This window comes from Tripterygium wilfordii, chromosome 3, assembly GCF_013401445.1.
Source record: "Tripterygium wilfordii isolate XIE 37 chromosome 3, ASM1340144v1, whole genome shotgun sequence".
Lineage (NCBI taxonomy): Eukaryota > Viridiplantae > Streptophyta > Magnoliopsida > Celastrales > Celastraceae > Tripterygium > Tripterygium wilfordii.
Window position 1 is genome coordinate 1,886,835 of NC_052234.1, and position 17,286 is coordinate 1,904,120.

The 17,286-nt window shown below is 35.3% G+C and overlaps 2 protein-coding genes across 3 annotated transcripts; both read right to left on the bottom strand.

Moving 5' to 3' along the window:
- Window positions 1-6,471: 6,471 nt before the first annotated feature.
- Window positions 6,472-6,954, bottom strand: LOC119995124. Its single transcript, XM_038841513.1, has one exon. The coding sequence runs from the start codon at window positions 6,862-6,864 to the stop codon at window positions 6,628-6,630; it is 237 nt and encodes a 78-aa protein (XP_038697441.1). The 5' UTR covers window positions 6,865-6,954; the 3' UTR covers window positions 6,472-6,627.
- Window positions 6,955-8,143: 1,189 nt separating this feature from the next.
- Window positions 8,144-15,825, bottom strand: LOC119985385. Of its 2 annotated transcripts, none has more exons than XM_038829692.1 (7): window positions 15,561-15,825; window positions 13,013-13,098; window positions 11,748-11,894; window positions 11,530-11,638; window positions 10,132-10,255; window positions 8,798-8,999; window positions 8,144-8,660 (listed from the first exon to the last, which is right to left on the bottom strand). In XM_038829692.1, the coding sequence occupies exons 1-7, from the start codon at window positions 15,682-15,684 to the stop codon at window positions 8,553-8,555; spliced, it is 900 nt and encodes a 299-aa protein (XP_038685620.1). In that variant the 5' UTR covers window positions 15,685-15,825; the 3' UTR covers window positions 8,144-8,552. The 2 variants fall into 2 exon arrangements, with proteins under 2 accessions (XP_038685620.1, XP_038685611.1); XM_038829683.1 differs by having other exon boundaries at window positions 8,798-9,068; window positions 15,561-15,824.
- Between the last annotated feature and the right edge of the window lie 1,461 nt (window positions 15,826-17,286).

Here is a 17,286-nt window from a genome sequence, read left to right on the forward strand (position 1 = left end):
CATCTTATATGAATATAAACTTCTTTTTTTTTTTTTGTTATATGAATATAAACTTGATAATATTTCAATCTTACTTCTTTTTTTTATAACAGAAAACGACACTATAAAAGTTTGTAATTTGAATATCCAATATGAACCTAAACTCTAATCGTGAGGTCTGCATACTCTGCACGCATAATACTCGTTCTATTTGTTGTATTGCATTTTTGATAAATTATTATGTTGATTTTAATTAATAAATTCACCCTCGATATCAAAGGTTGATTTATTATTTTTTAAAAATTAATCGACTGCTATTTTGTCGGTTTGTGAGCACTTTAAAAACACCATAAGACACAAAGAATGCAGGCCGAAAATCCTCTTATGGCATTGGCACGTTAAAATTATGTTTACCCGCTAACTTCCATAATTATACATTTTAACTAACCTCAAACACATCAATCAATTCAGCTAAATACAAAAAACACAACATCCATGCAACTAAATTGTATGGATTCGGAAAATTCTAAGTTCGATTCACATTAGAAATAATATATTTATTGCTATGCATTGGACTTTATCCAATTTATCCTAACGTCAAGTGAGAAAATTATGTAAACGTGAATCTGACGGTTTGAATTTAGATTCGTATCGAATGTACAAACCACAAAACAAATATACATATACACTCATACAAACGGTTCTGCACAGTTGTCATCTCTATATATATGTGTATGTGTATATATATGTATATACACGCACACTATTGATGTGTAAGTATAGATTTCATTTCATCATTTCGTCATTTGATTTGATATCCTAGCTTATTCGGATTTTTCTTACAAGCCATGGGCGCTGTCTCTGACTTCTTCTCTCGCCTCTACACGGTCACAGTCGTCTTCTTCACAATCTTTCTCCTCGAAATCATGATTCTGTTCCGATCAATCACCAGAACCGCTTCATCCCATCACACCTCCAAACAACTGATCGCGACAACCCAATTTTTCAAATTAATCGAAGAGAGAAACCCGACAACCACATACACCCAAAAATTGAAGCCCCAATCGAGAGATTGCGCAGTCTGTTTGTCTGATTTCATTGAAGGGGAGAAGATTCGGAGACTGAAATGTAAGCATACGTTTCACAGGGAGTGTTTGGATAGGTGGTTGCAGCAGTATTGGGCTACTTGTCCTCTGTGCAGGACCAAAGTGTTGCCCGATGAAGTTGTTGCAGGGTTTCATCAACTAAGGCAAGATCCGGTGGAGTATGATGGGAGTGATGAAGAGATTATTTACTTGTTGTCTGCATTACATGGTAATAGTTATCATCCTAGATACTTCTGATGATTTTGATTTTGGGGTTTTGAACAAATTGGGTTTCCTTTTTGTCTTTTGTTATTAATTCCATGTAAATATAATTCAAGAATCAAGAATACTTGTTTTTGTTTTGTTGGCTGATGGGGTTTTTCTGGTTTGGGGAATTGAAGTGTCATTTAAAGTGGATGATCCAACTTATGAATTTTCACCAACCAATGGTAGATTGCTAGGTAGGTGGGTTTTATGATTTTATCTACTCTGCAACTGCAATGACTTAGTTTTGGTGTAGTCTGTTTGGTAGAGAACTTCATTGCAGGAAGGGGACAAGCAATGCAAGTGTGGGTATCATCCAGTGTTTTGTGTGGTTGAGATTGGATTGCAAGTCTTTGAATTCTTGAATTGTGTTTATATATTTTGTTTATTGCAAATGACAAAAAAGCAACCTTAAACACTAATTCTGGGGTCGCTATTGAGATTAGTTTTACTTAGATTTTTACTGTCATTGCAAATCTACCCTGCCCTGCATATTGAATCATTGTTTATACATTTTGCTCTGAAATGGAACACCGGTGAGCGTGGCTCGTTTAGTAGATGAAGCAAGTTACTCCAGCCCTTTTCCGGGCTCGCGCTCGCTGGCTTTTACATGAAAAAGATGCAAGTTAAGCTGTAGCTCTGCTCATTTATACTTATTTCCAACTTTGAGCAACGTCCTAATTCAGTTAGACCACTTAATGATGTGTGGTTGTACCAATTTTGGTATTGAAGTAATGACATTGAAATGAGTATTAGTTAGACGAATGGTTCCTCATGAACAGAGGCATTAACTAATAGACGCGGAGTGAGGGAGTAATATTGGGATGGGTTAATTCTAAAATAATATTACATTGATCCACTCGAGTTTTTTTTTTTTTTAGGAGTCCGGGGTCATCGCCTTCGGAATCAAAGTTAGTTTTTGTCAAGAGAAATAAATGTCGATCAACTTTGTTAATCTAGTTTTGTTCTCACATATGTGTACACACTGATTTGCCCCGGTTTGACAAGAATCGAGGTATTGCCATGGAGAGAAGCAGAGATAGAGATGGAGGAATTGATCGAGGTGTAGGTGATGTTGCAGAAGTATGAGATGGAAGTTTTTGCTTCTCTGTTTGTTAATGTAATCAAAGAGATAACATTTTTATTTTTTTTTGAAATACCGTTGAGAAATATGTTTCTCATTAGAATCAAACCTTGGGCACACATATGTGTAACCCAATCGATTATCAACCGAGCCACCTCTCGTTGGTTATCTAACATTGATAAATATATGTCACATTCAAAAAATGTTCGTATTTTATAGGTGGTTTGTCTTGTCTTAAGATTATTTACTTTATCATTTCGCCTCAAAAAACTAATCTATTGTATTCTTTTGTACGTAATCTATTGTCATTTTCACTTAAGTTACAAGGATTAAAGTTGCCAAATTTGAAGTTCAAGGAGTAATTAAAATGGATCTGGTATCATATATATTACTCTAATAATAATATTAATATATATGTGTTTTACTTATTAAAAGATGAATGTCATTGACTAATTCAAGAGAAAGTCATTACTATTCTCTTAAGTTTGATTTTATTTTTAACCTTATAATGTTCATGGGCGGAACCACCCATGGCCGAGCCCCCCCCTCAAAAAAAAAATTAGTAGTACATTTTTTTAGTAGTAATATATATAGATAAATTAAGTAAGTTATTCAATAAATATCCCCCTTAACCCAATAAAAAGTTACATAGTATGGGTCCAGGATAATACATTAATAAAAAACATTAATAAAATGAAGACTCAATTGAATAAATAAGCTTAAAAGATGATCCAACTAATGATGATGATACATGTCTACATTAGCCCAATAAAAGATTAATCATAAAGAGTCATTTGATAAGGTAGAAAAAATTAAAAAAATTAGCGGTGCATTTATAAGGTTCCATGATATTGTGGTCTTGCAGAGAAAATGGTAGTCGCGACAAGGTATAACTTGGTGTATCCGGTGTATAGACTAATAACAATAGCATTGACTTTTATCTTAATGTTGACAAAAGAAAAAAACGGGAGCAGCAAACCCCTACACAAAGTTTCGCCCTCCTAATATCCGATGTTGGATCTGCCCCTGATAATGTTGGATTTGGGGTTTCCGCAATTCATTTAAAATTGTAAAGTTTACAATTTGAATCCAACGATTAAGGAGGTGTGTCACATCACACCACATTTTTGTTTTTTCATTTTTAAAAATTATCTGATTTTTTCTCCATCATTAAATGAGAATTGTAGACTTTAGGAAATTCAATTACTATTATTTAATGTCAACAGAAGTGGTGGGTGAACATATGCAATATCAATCAAAACTCACATATATCCAATCTGTTCAAATTAACTTCTTTAGACAAAAAGACAAAGAAAGATGTATAAAGCAACAACACCTTCACTTGTGCTTAGCAACCACAATACATGAATTGATTTATCTAATAAAAAGAATCCATCACCTAAAGCACTTAAATGCTGAAATATACATGTCACCATTCAATGTAGATCTTCATGAGTTATGAGAGCATATCATGAATAATTCATTTTGTTGTCTAAAAAGATTGCAATGTGGGCTTTCTTTCAACTACCTAATTTATGGGCCTAACACTTCAATGCAACATTTAAGAGAAATTTATTGCCAAAGATTTGTACACAAATTATTATAAATCGGATACTCGTACGAGTACAACATAAACGCAATTTAAACAACTCGAAGTGATATTGTCAGTTCTAAACTTAAGTCCGTACGATTTTATCCTTAAAAGGGTGTCATTGATTGGGATGGATTATTTATAAATCACGTCGATGGTTTACACCTAACTGATATGGGATACAAGTCTTAACACTCAATTACACTTGTAGGCTCGGTTATGCTAGGCCAATAAATAAACATGGGTAGAGGTCTTTTAGGATTGAGCATTTGCTCCAATGCCATATTATTAATTGAATACTCGTGAGAGCACCGCATAAATCCAACAATAATGAAGATTAAAATGCAGCAAGGACAGATTGACATGGAAATCATGTGTGGGCCTTCGCTTTCATCTTGTGTTCAATGAATGAAATTGGAGATCCAAATCTAGGTCCATTGTTGGACATATGAACACTACATGACTTGTCTTTTTTTGCCACAACTTTACGGACCAATAAATTTATGGTACTTAACTGAGCGAAAGAAAAAACATGGGCTAAAGCCTTGGCATCGAACTTCCATAAAGAAATTTTAACTCATACACCAATAATATTATCCATTTTCAATTGTTCGTGTTTGAGGATATATAGAGCCCGCACGGCTTTGTCTCTCCTTAACACAGCTACTAAGGGTCAAAACTCATGGGTCAAAGCCCAAACTCACTTAAGTTAGGAAAAAGCCTTGTTGGTGTAATGAGGGCGGACTTGATCTTGCATAGTGTAAGAATCCCACATCCGAAATTTTCCAATGTGTAACTTAACACACCAAATATTTTCAATACTGGTCGTCAGACCCAGCCCGCTAAGAGGTGCGGCCCGTTTGACACCTATATGTAATATATGTCTATTAAAAATTTGGGACAATTGGGAGTAAGAGCACTTTGGATAACTTAATTGTAAAAAGGTCATGAATATTTTTAAAATTGTAAAAAAATACAATTTAAGGGTAATGTGGTCAACTGACTTAAGATATTTTTTAATTTCTTCCTACAATACCCTTCTTCTTCTTCTTCTTCTTCTTCTTCTCCCTCCAACTATCTAACTCTAGTGTGTCATCTCTTTCTCTCATTCTTCTCTACTAAAAGTTATCTCCTTCTTTCTCTCCTCCTCCTTCTTCTTCTTCTTCTTCTGGTTCTCAATTTGAATTTGTTCTTCGTTGCATTCTTCTCCGTTTTTGGCCGAGTTTCTCCTCTCTTCATCGCCTTCTTCGTCGTTGCTCAATCTGGACTGCGTCGAGTTGCTCTGCTTCGTTTTTGACAGATCTGGACTATGCTTCGTTGTTCAATATGAGTTGTGCTTCATTTTTTTGCAGATCTGGACTATGATTTGTTTTTTGCAGAGATGTATCACTATAGTATCACTATAGTATCATCAGCACCAAAAAACCACTAAAATGATACAATTAAACCAGTATGCATACTTCATCTTCCTAATTACTTTTCCTTTCTTGATTTTCTTTTCTTGGTTACCTCTCTTGTTCGTTTTGGAAAAACATTTACAAGTGCAGAGATGTATCACTATAGTATCACGAACACCAAAAATTCATTAAAATGATATAATTGAACCTGTATGCATACTTCTTCTTCCTAATTACTTTTCCTTTCTTGGTTTTCTTTTCTTAGTTTGTACATCGCTTGCTCGTTTTGGAAAAACATTTACAGCTGCAGAGATGTATCACTATAGTATCACCAACACCAAAAATCCACTAAAATGACATAATTAAACTAGAAAGACATGTAATGCAATCAAATTTACATTCTAACATTTATATCATCATTTTATGAGCAAAAGATATAAATTGAACATTAAATTGGATCTTCTATTTAAAAGTATCACTATTGTATCACAATTCGTGGAGAGAGAAAATCAAATTTGAGGTTATTTTGGTAAAAGATTATCCCAGTGTACTTTTTTAAAAAGATGTTTTAGTGATTGCACTTTTTTACAATTAAGTATAATCTAGTGTACCGGCTTCCAAAAGTCCCATTAAATTTAGTGGGAAAATGTTCATAAGTGTGGAAAAGGCCTGGGCTTTCCACATTTGGGCCTGCGAAGCAGACTTGACAGTTTTCACTGGCCGAATCTTTCAACGAAGTGAAGCCCAAACATAAACCCATCCTCTCTTTTGTTGGGCTTACTTAAGACACTGATTGTTTGGTAGTGTCAAAAAAATGTCTTGGCCAAGGCACAGGTAAGGTAACAATTAGACAAACTTTGTTCCATTATTAGACCATGACTGGGCCCTCAAATCTTTGGGACTGAACCATTTCTTGAACTGGGTTTCGGTTAATAATACATTTGTCATTTGTGTTTTTTCTGGGTTTTGATCCAATTTCTCATGATTCGTTGAAACTCAATTGAGAATTGGATGTCTTTTAAGTTGAATGTTTGGTCATTGATCCCAAACAAATGCCATTAAAATTGCAAGAGAGATAGATCTGGATCCAGATTCTAATCCAGTAATCTTTCATTGATTAGAGCAAAGGCCCTAAACCAAACCAAAAATTAAGTAATATGCACAAAACACAAGTGAATACCATCTACAGTTTCTCTTACACACCAAAAGTGAAAAAAGAAGAAGAAATCAAGCAGAGAAGAACCCATCAGTGGCTGCAACACCAATCTGGGTTTTAGGCTCCATCTTGTTGATTTGCTCACTCAATTTCTTCATCTTCTGACCAAAATTAGACACCCAAGAAGTACCAAATCTAATCTCCAATTCTCCTCCTCCTCCTTCAGCAGCTGCAGCACCACTTGCCTTCCTTGAGTTCTTGATCCTCCTCTCATACTCTTCTGCAACCAACATAGCAATATCAGACATGATCACTTTCTCTCTGGTCTGGGTTTCTTTCTTCTTCTGTATTTCTTGAAGCTTTAGTTAGAATATTACTCTAAGATGGATAAGGAAATTCACGTGCATTTATAGTGAATGGCCAACAGGATTGGATAAGGTTGGCAACTAGGTGCTTTGTCTGTGTGTCGATTATTTTATTGATGGTTTTGGACATGTCTCCTTGTTCCAATGGGCACAACTTAAAACAAAGTAAACGTGGGGTGTGTCGAGTGTAAATCCACATCTATTGACAACTGCTAATCATGCAAGTTAAAATTCAATGTCCACGTCACAAATGGCAGGCCTGGTGTGGGGGGATTTTTTACTTAAAATTCAATGTCCCTTTATGGTCCGCACAAATTTATTTTAAACGGGATGTTCATCTCCCTCACTCGAACCCACGATCTCTTGAAATTGGGAGAATGAGCATCCAAATTATCATAATCCCCCTTATCTTCAATTATGTGGAGAGACTGGTTTTAGGAATTGAATTTGTAATCAATATAGACAGTACTCCTACAACTTTACTATACTATTGAAGCACATAATAATTATGCCACTTTGAATTGTTCTTTCATCTAACAATATTATTATTATAGTGTAATTATCATATTATATACTACACAAACTGATCTTGTAAATAAAATAGGGGGATAGGTGAAGGGCATTTTGGACATAGCACCTGCTGCACTTTTAGTACGACGGTGGATGGTCGGTGATCAAAACTACACACCACATTCTATTGTCGGCAGCCCAACCGACCACCGTTTCATACGAATGGTAGTTTCAGATAGTTTTCACTTGCGGCTGTTTCTCTCTTGTCCAATTTACACGTGGCAATAAAATATAAGTCCAACTGTGGATTTTCATTTTCTATATGAAATCTTTCACATGATAGCTTTATTCACATCAAATCTAAAGACATACCTATCTAAATTGATCATCCCTCATAAAAATCAATTGACGGGGCGTTTTTAAAAAAAATCGGGATGTGACTAAAGTTACCCAATCTTTCACCATGCTGGCCATTGGTTCAACTCTTGTATCTCTGCATAATTTCTAACAATTTAGTAGCCGAGCTGAACTTTGTGAACCAGAATACCACCATGCCACGAACCTTCTCCAACTGTGCGCTTTTGTTAGGGTTGCACCGTTGCGGGGACACAGACTTGCCCTAAAACACCCTAGAATTTACATGGTGTCTTACACCACAATAAATCAAATCTCTTAGCTGAAAGCATTTCAATTCAACTATACCTATACGACATGCAGTAAGTAACATAACATGTCCATAAAATAGTAGGAAGAAGAAGCTCCTTACAGGATAGTAACATTCACAGAGCCAAACAACACAAAGTATCCCTTGTTAGTTATTTATATTATGCCGCTCCGGACTTGGTACAAATAGAGAAGGGGAAGTAGCAATCAAAAATAGTAACTATACATATGATTAACATAATTTTTTGTAGGTAAATGAGTGCCAATGAACATCTCAGAGATCATGCATCATGCTTTAGTACCTGCATGAGACGATTCTTCTTTTTCCTTCTTGTAAAAGATAAAAATTCATACCCGATACGGCGATACAGTGGACTGACTCGCCAAAACTGGGAAGCCAATTCCTTTCTACAGTTCGTTATTGCTGTGAAAAAAAAATGAAACATAGCCGGTCGTAATTATAGAAGGCCCAGCGTTTTTAGCTGCTGAACATGCTCAGCTGAGAGGGGGGGAGGAGACCAATCAGGCCCAGTCATCTCACCATCAACATCTTCCACAACATATTCCTGATTGAACACACAAGTCGAAATTGTAACAAAAAACAAGTCTTGTTATAGTTATAGTCTTATAGAAATGACAAAAACACTGTATAATATGTCAATCCCAGTATAATAAAATGTAGATATGATCTATTGCGACTCACTTTTGTTAGCATCCTTTTCGCAAGAATGTGATAGTGTCGCTGCCAGATTCTTTGTCCAACCATAGTTGCCACCAAAACGCTGTAGAATATGCCTATCACAGTAAATAGTCCCAGCACAACCAAAGCCATTATAAATAATAACGGCAGACCAGCTTCACCAGCTCCACCTAAACAACCACATTCGCTGGCTGCACTTGCACAACTTTCAAAGCACGTGGTACAGTCAGTCCACATACAAAGAGTGCCAGGTAAATGGCAGTCTGCACACATACTGCACGTATGAAAAGCAACTAAATCATATTATGCATTACTTATTTGGACACTCGAAAGAAAGATCACATAGCAAGTTAATGATAAGACATTCCATGGATAAGCCTTCAAACTTATATATTAATATTTGCAATTGAATGCATTTCGCAACGTAAACACTAAATTCAAAACTCGCATATGTACAGTATATCTAAACTCCTGAGAAGCCATGATTAATCAGATCAACTTAATTTCAAATCCAAGGGAAGACCATTCTAACGACAATTCATCATAATGTATGCATAAAGTGCAAAGCAAGTAAAACATAGGCAAAGGAGACCTTTTTTTTTCTTACATCAAAAGGACCCGACAAACAATTGCCCATACATCTTGATAAATTGCTTCTTCCATTGCTCGAGACCTTCTTTCTCTTGTTTGTGTCATACCTTACCTACAACAATATTGCATTTCTTTTCTCCTCAAAAGTTCTAACTTTCAACCAATCACCCTCTTTATTTTTAATTAGTTAATTAGTCACTCACAATATTATGGTTGTCACATCCATCCATCACATTTTATTTTCAAACTTCAAAATAAATCATTTCATTCAACCAGTGATGCATGTATTGAACCCCTGAGCATATAGTATCCTGCTTTTGACTTCCCTCTTCCTCCCTCTCTTACACCTGGAAAATACACATATATGTATGCAACTAGCCATAACTAAAGCATAGAAGACAACATAAAAGAAACTTGTGGGATTATGTGGCACAGGCAGATATGTGGGTGTAGTAAAATTTAAGCTTCTGACCTGAAAAGCTCTGGAGAGGAAAATGGAGATGGTGCGGAAAGTTGGTACAATTTAAGGTAGTAATTTCACATTTTAAGTTTTGACAAGACAATGTATGGTCACGATTTCAGTTATGAAAATGAAATGCACAAGATCCTTTAATCACCTAGAAAATTGGGTATTTTTGTCAATCAAAAGTGTGTCAACCACTTTTAAGGCTTTAATCAATAAAATAGTAAAACAATGACAAAAACGACCAACAGAAGTATGAATTACTATAGGCAGAGAGTTATACCCTGGCTGGCAGCAACAAAGACATAACTCTCGACAAGGTTGTGCCAGATCATTGCGCACTCTACGATCATAACAAGTAATAAAGCAACCCGAAAGCCCAAGCAAAGCGAAAAACAAAAGTGCTCCTGCAGTCAATAATATGTTTTTTGTGAATTACCAGTAGTAAATAATGGCGTTCAAGTACTTTCTGTAAGTTGGATAAGACAGACAACAAAGGTATAGCATCACTATCGCAACCACATCTCTCTTGTTATTGATAGCCAAACCGTGTCCTGCTAATTTTCTATATTGCCAAACCACAATGAAAAAAAGCAGGAAATTGTTCTATTTCATTTATATTTAGAAGTTCTATAATTTCAAATCAAATGAAAATGAAGAGCTACAATCACATAAGCACTTGTGTGGCTTCTTTCAATTTCATTTTTTTTTCTCTTTGTATAAATTCATTCTTTGAACAAAAAGCACCAAAAAAATTAACCAAGTACTGGTACATCTGAAGAGCAGGCATATAAAACTGAATCAATAAGTTGAGGATAGCTGCAAATAAAACAGTAGAAATTTTAGTGGTAGTAACACAATAAACTTCTAAACAAGGGGTGGGGACAGGGGAGCATATTCAGGTTCATAAAAATAATGAATTGCTGGAATACTTGAAAAAGAAAAAAAGAAGTAGGCAAACAAGGACATCCAGAGCCCTGAAATATAACAGTAAATAGCGTAGTACGAATTATGGATTCCAAAAATGATGAGAAATGATGAAAACATCTCTTAAGTTGTTATTTGAAGCGAAATTTCGAGGCACTCAATTAATTGTAATCCATGATGTTCAGATACACCATAACCAAGCAATTGACTTGTAAATAGAGTCAAATATGTTTCAGTCTTCATCAACTGATGAAAAAAATTTGTATTGGTCTATCCTCCTGCTAGATTTTTCAGTGCAAATTACTTAACTCATCAAATTCAAGAACAAACTCAAGATCTCGATAAAACCTGATGCATGAATATGTTGCTTTTGATTTTTTTTCTTGACTCATGGTAAAACATGAAATTGAACTCACATCTCCAAGATTATTGAAAAAAATAGCATCCTCTAAAACTGCAAGCATCCGGTATAAATGGACAAAACTCAGAGTCCGATGCCTCTATTTTCACGTCATTAGATTATTTTTCAAATATTACGTATGACAGATAGTTTTGCTTCAAAAGTCGATTATTAAAAGGAAAAAGTATCTATCCGTTCTCAGATCAAAATACAGTAGGCAACAGCACTATACAAACTAAGATATGGACAATCATACAAACCAAAGTAGTAGTCACTACATGGGAGACATCAGAAGCAACACTCAAACAAATACATAGTTATCCATTCCAATTAAATAGGATGTTGGGATTTTACCACAAATGTAGTAGAAGCTAAGCACACTGTCAAAACCCCATGCAAGACGAAGCCAAGACTGCTGATAACTATCAATCAAATACACCAAATACGCCAGAGAAGCAATCACCTGTTGCATAATGAAAATACAGATAGGGGAGATCAAATTTCAATGAAAGCAACATATTTACAATCAAGGTAGCTAAGACACAGATAAAAACAACAGATAAATGACCTACAAGCTGAACAGCCAGAAATATAGACATAATGTCCCTAGTAACAAAAAATCGAAATTTTAAAGTTCGCCATTTCCTGTCAGCAGCAACATGAACTCTCAAATAATAAGGTGCCTTGCAAGTTGTGCAATGAGCAAATGCAAATCCTTCCTGCAATGTTCAAGATAAATTGTCAGACCATATTATGTTGAGAGTAAGCAGAAGTAATCGCTCAACGAATCAACCACATCACAAATTTGTCATTGTCAGGCACAACTAATACCTTTACTCAAAACTCATTAGATCCTTAATTTCCTTTTCAACATTTTAAAAAGGCTCACTCTCGTGCACAAGGCTCCCACAGTGGGTGGGGTTGGGGACATGCAGGAGATAAACAGACCTTACCCCCCACATAATATGTGGAGAGGTTGTTTCAAGGAATTGAACTTGTGACCTTTAGGTTGCACCCTTGCAACTCTACCACTGGGTCACATGTTCGCATGTGATATAGCAAGGTGAAAAGTCAAAACAAATAGAAAAAAGAGCTGTACACAATCTAAATCGCCAACAATAAAAAGGAGAGCGAACTGTAAAAAACAAAATCAACAAAGCAAAACAAAACAAAAGAAAAGAAAAGCACATAAAATATAAAATACTATGGCAAAGCATCGTGAAACAATCCAGAAAAGGTGCATATTAAGCCTTTAGCAAAATTAAAATACTTTGCTGCATAAGCTTATACATTCATCACAGCAGTATTAGTACAGAAGGCATGAAATAAACAGTTGATAAAATCCAAATGAAAATTTAAAGACAACCATAGCTAATAAATAAAATATACTTTATGCTTGATCAACAGCAATAAATCATTTGTTTACCTGCCAATAGAGCTTAAATCACTGGAAAAATGCACTCCTAGTATTGCAAGCTGTACTTATACTTGCATTTGCAGAAGAGTACAAATATATAGAAAAAATAATAAATAAAAAAAAGCGGCAAGAGTTTCCTTTCACATATAACTAGCAAAAAATTAATAGACCACCTGAAGAGCTTCAATTGCTTGACAAATGCATTACTCATCTAGCATAGCAGAAGTTCATAATCCCATTAGAGCGACATAACAGACTAGAGTTCCATTATATTCATTAAAAACACCCCACTCAGTTACCATGCAACATTATAGCCATGGGAATATCATCAGTATCGCTGAAGGAAATGCAAAGAATCGAGTATAGCATGAACTCTTTAATTTGAATTTAGAATATAGAAAATGGAGATGGAACTTATACCCGAACAGCTCTCCAGTGATCTAAGCAGTCCCGATGTACATACTTTGATGTTCCCTTGCACTTGCAAGGTGCAATGAAATCTCTACCTGAGAAAAATCAAATTCCTAAGTAAACAATTCTCGAAATGGTTGACCATTACGGTGAACTTCAAATGCCTTGTAAATAACTCCGACTAATAGTGTGGAGAGTTTTAAAAAAGTGAGAGTGAACACAACCAATTGTCTGATTCACTAAATAATAAATCAAGTGGGGATTCCTCTATCCATAATCTTCCTTGCTAGCACAAAACAATATTAGTAAATCCTCCAATAAACCAGGCCAAGATACATCTATTGTAGATCCTCCAAAAAAAAAATACAATTACAAGTTAGTCCAAAAGTAATTTGATGTAGATTTTGTGTAGGATTGAGTGAACCAGAAGTCCCAACTCCTAACCCCCAAATTAATTCCAAAATCAAGAATCATATGACAGATCTTCCCAAATTCCTAGATTTCTTAAAACTGAAACAGAACTTTCGGCAAAAAAGAAAAGAAACAAAAACTTCTAAGTAGAATAATTTTTTCATAAATCTCCCATATAGGGTTGGATAAACTCACATTCCCTCCTACCAAGCATGTATCGGTCTCTCACTGAACGTGTAAAGATCTCTCATATTGCATCTTTGCATAAAAAAGCTCTCTTCCTTTTATTTATGAGGCAAGCAAGCAAGCGGTTAATAGAGGTTTACAATAATTGGTTTAAGGAAACATTAGGATCCCTAAACCTTACTGACCTAGACAAACGTAATGACCTTAAAAAAAAGACCTAACTAAAAGGAAAACTTTTTCCACAAAGGATACCTTGACTCTTAAAAAAATTAAAAAGAAAAACAAAATTAATGGTCTCCATGCATCTCTCCCCTAAAGAAATCGACTTCGGCGAGTAAATGCAAATGGAGAAATAATTGTCAAATGTAGGGCTAACTCGTTCCAGTGACTCATCTTCACAAATCCAGCTGTAGAAATGAGCTCGACCTCGAGTTCTGAAATTCAACTTCGACTGCAACTAAATTTACCCTTGTCTTAAAAACTAGTTTCTTCTTTCATTGTTCCAAAAACTTTATTGCATGAAAAGTCTACAAGCTTAGATGTGCACAAATTGATCTCATGATCCTTAATTTGTGTCGTCCCGATTTCTTCAAGTTTTGCCAAGAGGGACTCCAAAGTAACTCTTGAGGATTGTTTCTCCCCTTCTGAATTGGGTTTTCACTGTCTCAATCTCATCCCTAAGTAAGCCACTCCTTGTTAACATAAACTGGTTAGAGAAGTTGTAGGCTGCTCAGAACCTCTCTCTGATACCAGCTGATGTAGATTTTCTTTAGGACTGAGCGAACCAGAAGCTCTAACCCCAAAATTAATCCCAAAATCAAGAACTCTTGGACATAAATTCCCAATTCCTAGATTTCTTAAAACTAAACAGAACTTTCAGCAAAGGATAACAAAAACTTAAACGTCTAAGTTAAATAAATTTTCTCTAAATCTCCTAGGTAGGGCTGGATAAAATTACATTCCCCTCTCATCCTCTCACATAGCGTGTATCATTCTTTCACTGAACGCGTAAGGAATCTCTCATGTTGCATCTTTGAATAAAAAAAATTTCTTCCTTTTACTTTTCAGGTAAGCAAGCCTTTAAATAGATGTTTATACAACAATTGATTTAAGGAAACATTATGATGCCTCACCTAGGCAAATGTATTGACTTAAAAAATCTAACGGGAAACATTTTCCACAAATGATTCCTTGGCACTTAAAAAAATAAATTTAATGATCTTCTTGCATCATAATTTGCTTGCATCGAATTCGTGTTTGGGAGAAGAGATTTGTTTGAGTTTGCAATATGTGCCACTTGAAGGAGGTCAGCACTATGCACGTTCTTCTTAATATTAACTAGATTTCAATATGGGTATAAATACACTCACAAATGATTTAAGTTAAATTAGCATTTTTTGTACTCTTACATTTTGTCCTCTCTTTTTCCAATTAGCCTTTTACCATAATATTCTGATTCTGAATTATCCATCGCTAAAACAACTAATAAAAAGTTAGTTTATTGAGATAGTTAACTAATATATCTAATCTGACTCCTAGATTAAATTTTTTATTTTATTTTTTCATGTTTTTTGAATGCGAGAGAGATACCATTGCAGGCATACACCACGAAGGTGCGATCCACAGAAAAAGGATTACAAAGCTAAGGAGCTAATATTCTCATGAAAATAAGAACACATATTTGAAAGTAGGGGCGCTACAATGCTTCTTATGGATGCGTATTATGAGGGACATACAAACCAAACCAAATTTAAAAGTTTTAACTTATAGCCGCCATTCCTAGTTAGAGTGATCAACTCTCATCTAAAATTAACCACTTTTTTCATGGAAGAATACGCATTTTCCAAATTACAGACCTTCCCCGGCCGCACAGAAGTAAAGGCTTGAAAGTATTCCCAAGAAAGTATGACGGAACGGTGAAAGCAAATAAATCCAATTGGAGAAACAAAGGGCAAATTACCGTCGGTTTCCAAGCAAATACGGCATTGAAATTGGTCTGAAGGGCCGGCTTCCAGGTCGATCTCGCTAGGGTCAACGATCGCCGGAGGAGTTATAAGAGGCGATGACTCTACATGATCAGTCATGGAAACTAACTCCGGAGAACAAGAATGAGAAATACAGTTGTTTCAAGAAATCAGAAAGACCGGTTCGCGAATTCGAATTTCATGAAGACAAACCCTAAATTCAACGCCCCTCTCTCTCTCTCTCTCTCTCTCTCTCTCGTTGGTCTGCAAGGAATTTCAACATCTGCGACGCAGAGTGAGAGAGTAGTATACTAGTATTGCTACTGGTGGAAATCAGGAAATGTAACCAGTAGTTGAAATTTTTGTGGGCTTTGACGTTAGTTGCTACCTTCAGCCTTTTAGTTCCCATGGCCATCTGGGCCTTGGTAAGGCCCAAACTGGGTTGGGCCTTCCTATGCAGCCCTAAATCAGCAATACCATGAGATTTCATTAAATTATTTTGTTTTTTCATCTCTATTAAATGCACTTTTTATTTTTTCTCTAGACTGATAAAACCCAAGTCTTTTTTTAAACCCCGAGTCATATGGAAGACCTTTAAACCCCCATGGACTAGTTGCAACCTGAGCCGAGACCCAGAGCAGGAGGATAACGCAAGGTGGCATTCGCACATGTTGGATTGAATAAGGATTAATCTCACAAATTGCGATATTAGAAACACTCATAGGACTTGAACTCACGATCTACCGCTTGCGTTAAGAATTATCGCGACGAAGTCGCTCTTGAGAAAGACCCAAGTTCTCAATAAGAAAACTGAATTTAATATTACATCAATATCTTCAGTCACGATAGGGATGGCAACGAGAAGGGCTTACGTAGGGCAACTCTCATCCTCGCCTACACACTCATAGTTTACCCATCACTTTCACCCTTCCCATACCCTCGCGGGTATGAAAACATTTCGCCGTCATCGTCAAGGTATGTTTCAGATCTTCAATCTCATCCTCATCCGTGTATATGGGTAGGGTGAAGGTTTACCCTCATATTATCTACTTTTTTACATACGAGTTTTCTATTCATCCTAATTTTTGTAATTATAACGTAGCATGTAAATAAGGAAGCAAGTATGGAGGAGGCCGTCTACTCTCAACCTACCATATCTTTGCAGGTATGAGTTTTCAACCTAAATTGATTAACCTAACCAATTTTAAAGAATAAAGGCTTAGAGCCTAACCGCCTGTTTGGTGTAATAGATCTAAAAGCGGATCCGCAAATAAGATACGCATTAATAAACATCAAACAAAGGTGTTCATACAAACGGATCCGGTAGCGTCCTAGAATCTTCTTGGATGCTATTTGGCATTTAATTTATTTTTTTTCAAAAATTTTTGTAGGTCCCACATGATAGCTGATTGAGTGGCATTTTTAAATTTTATTTTTAAAAATAGTGGGCCCATGTTTTGACTTTGTACCACAGATTATAACAAGTTTATGAATTCTTTATGGGATCCACGTTTATATTACTATTCTTTTACACCTTTTTACTTAACATTTTTTATTATTTTATTTTATTATTCGACTTAAGATTTATTTATTATTATTCTACTTAACATTTTTCTAATAATTTTACTTAAAAAAAATTTATATTTTATGATAAATCATATTATTAATATTTTAAGATAATCATTTTAATTTTGATATAAACATATTTAATAATTTATGCCT

Bases quoted from the DNA above. Each gene is read 5' to 3' on its own strand.
- LOC119995124 (XM_038841513.1), bottom strand. From the start codon at position 6,864: ATGTCTGATATTGCTATGTTGGTTGCAGAAGAGTATGAGAGGAGGATC.
- LOC119985385 (XM_038829683.1), bottom strand. From the start codon at position 15,684: ATGACTGATCATGTAGAGTCATCGCCTCTTATAACTCCTCCGGCGATC. The intron at 10,256-11,529 runs GTAAAATCCCAA...TATTGACTGCAG, and splicing joins TAGCTTCTACTACATTTGTG to GAGCACTTTTGTTTTTCGCT. The intron at 8,661-8,797 runs GTGAGTCGCAAT...GTGTTCAATCAG, and splicing joins CGAAAAGGATGCTAACAAAA to GAATATGTTGTGGAAGATGT.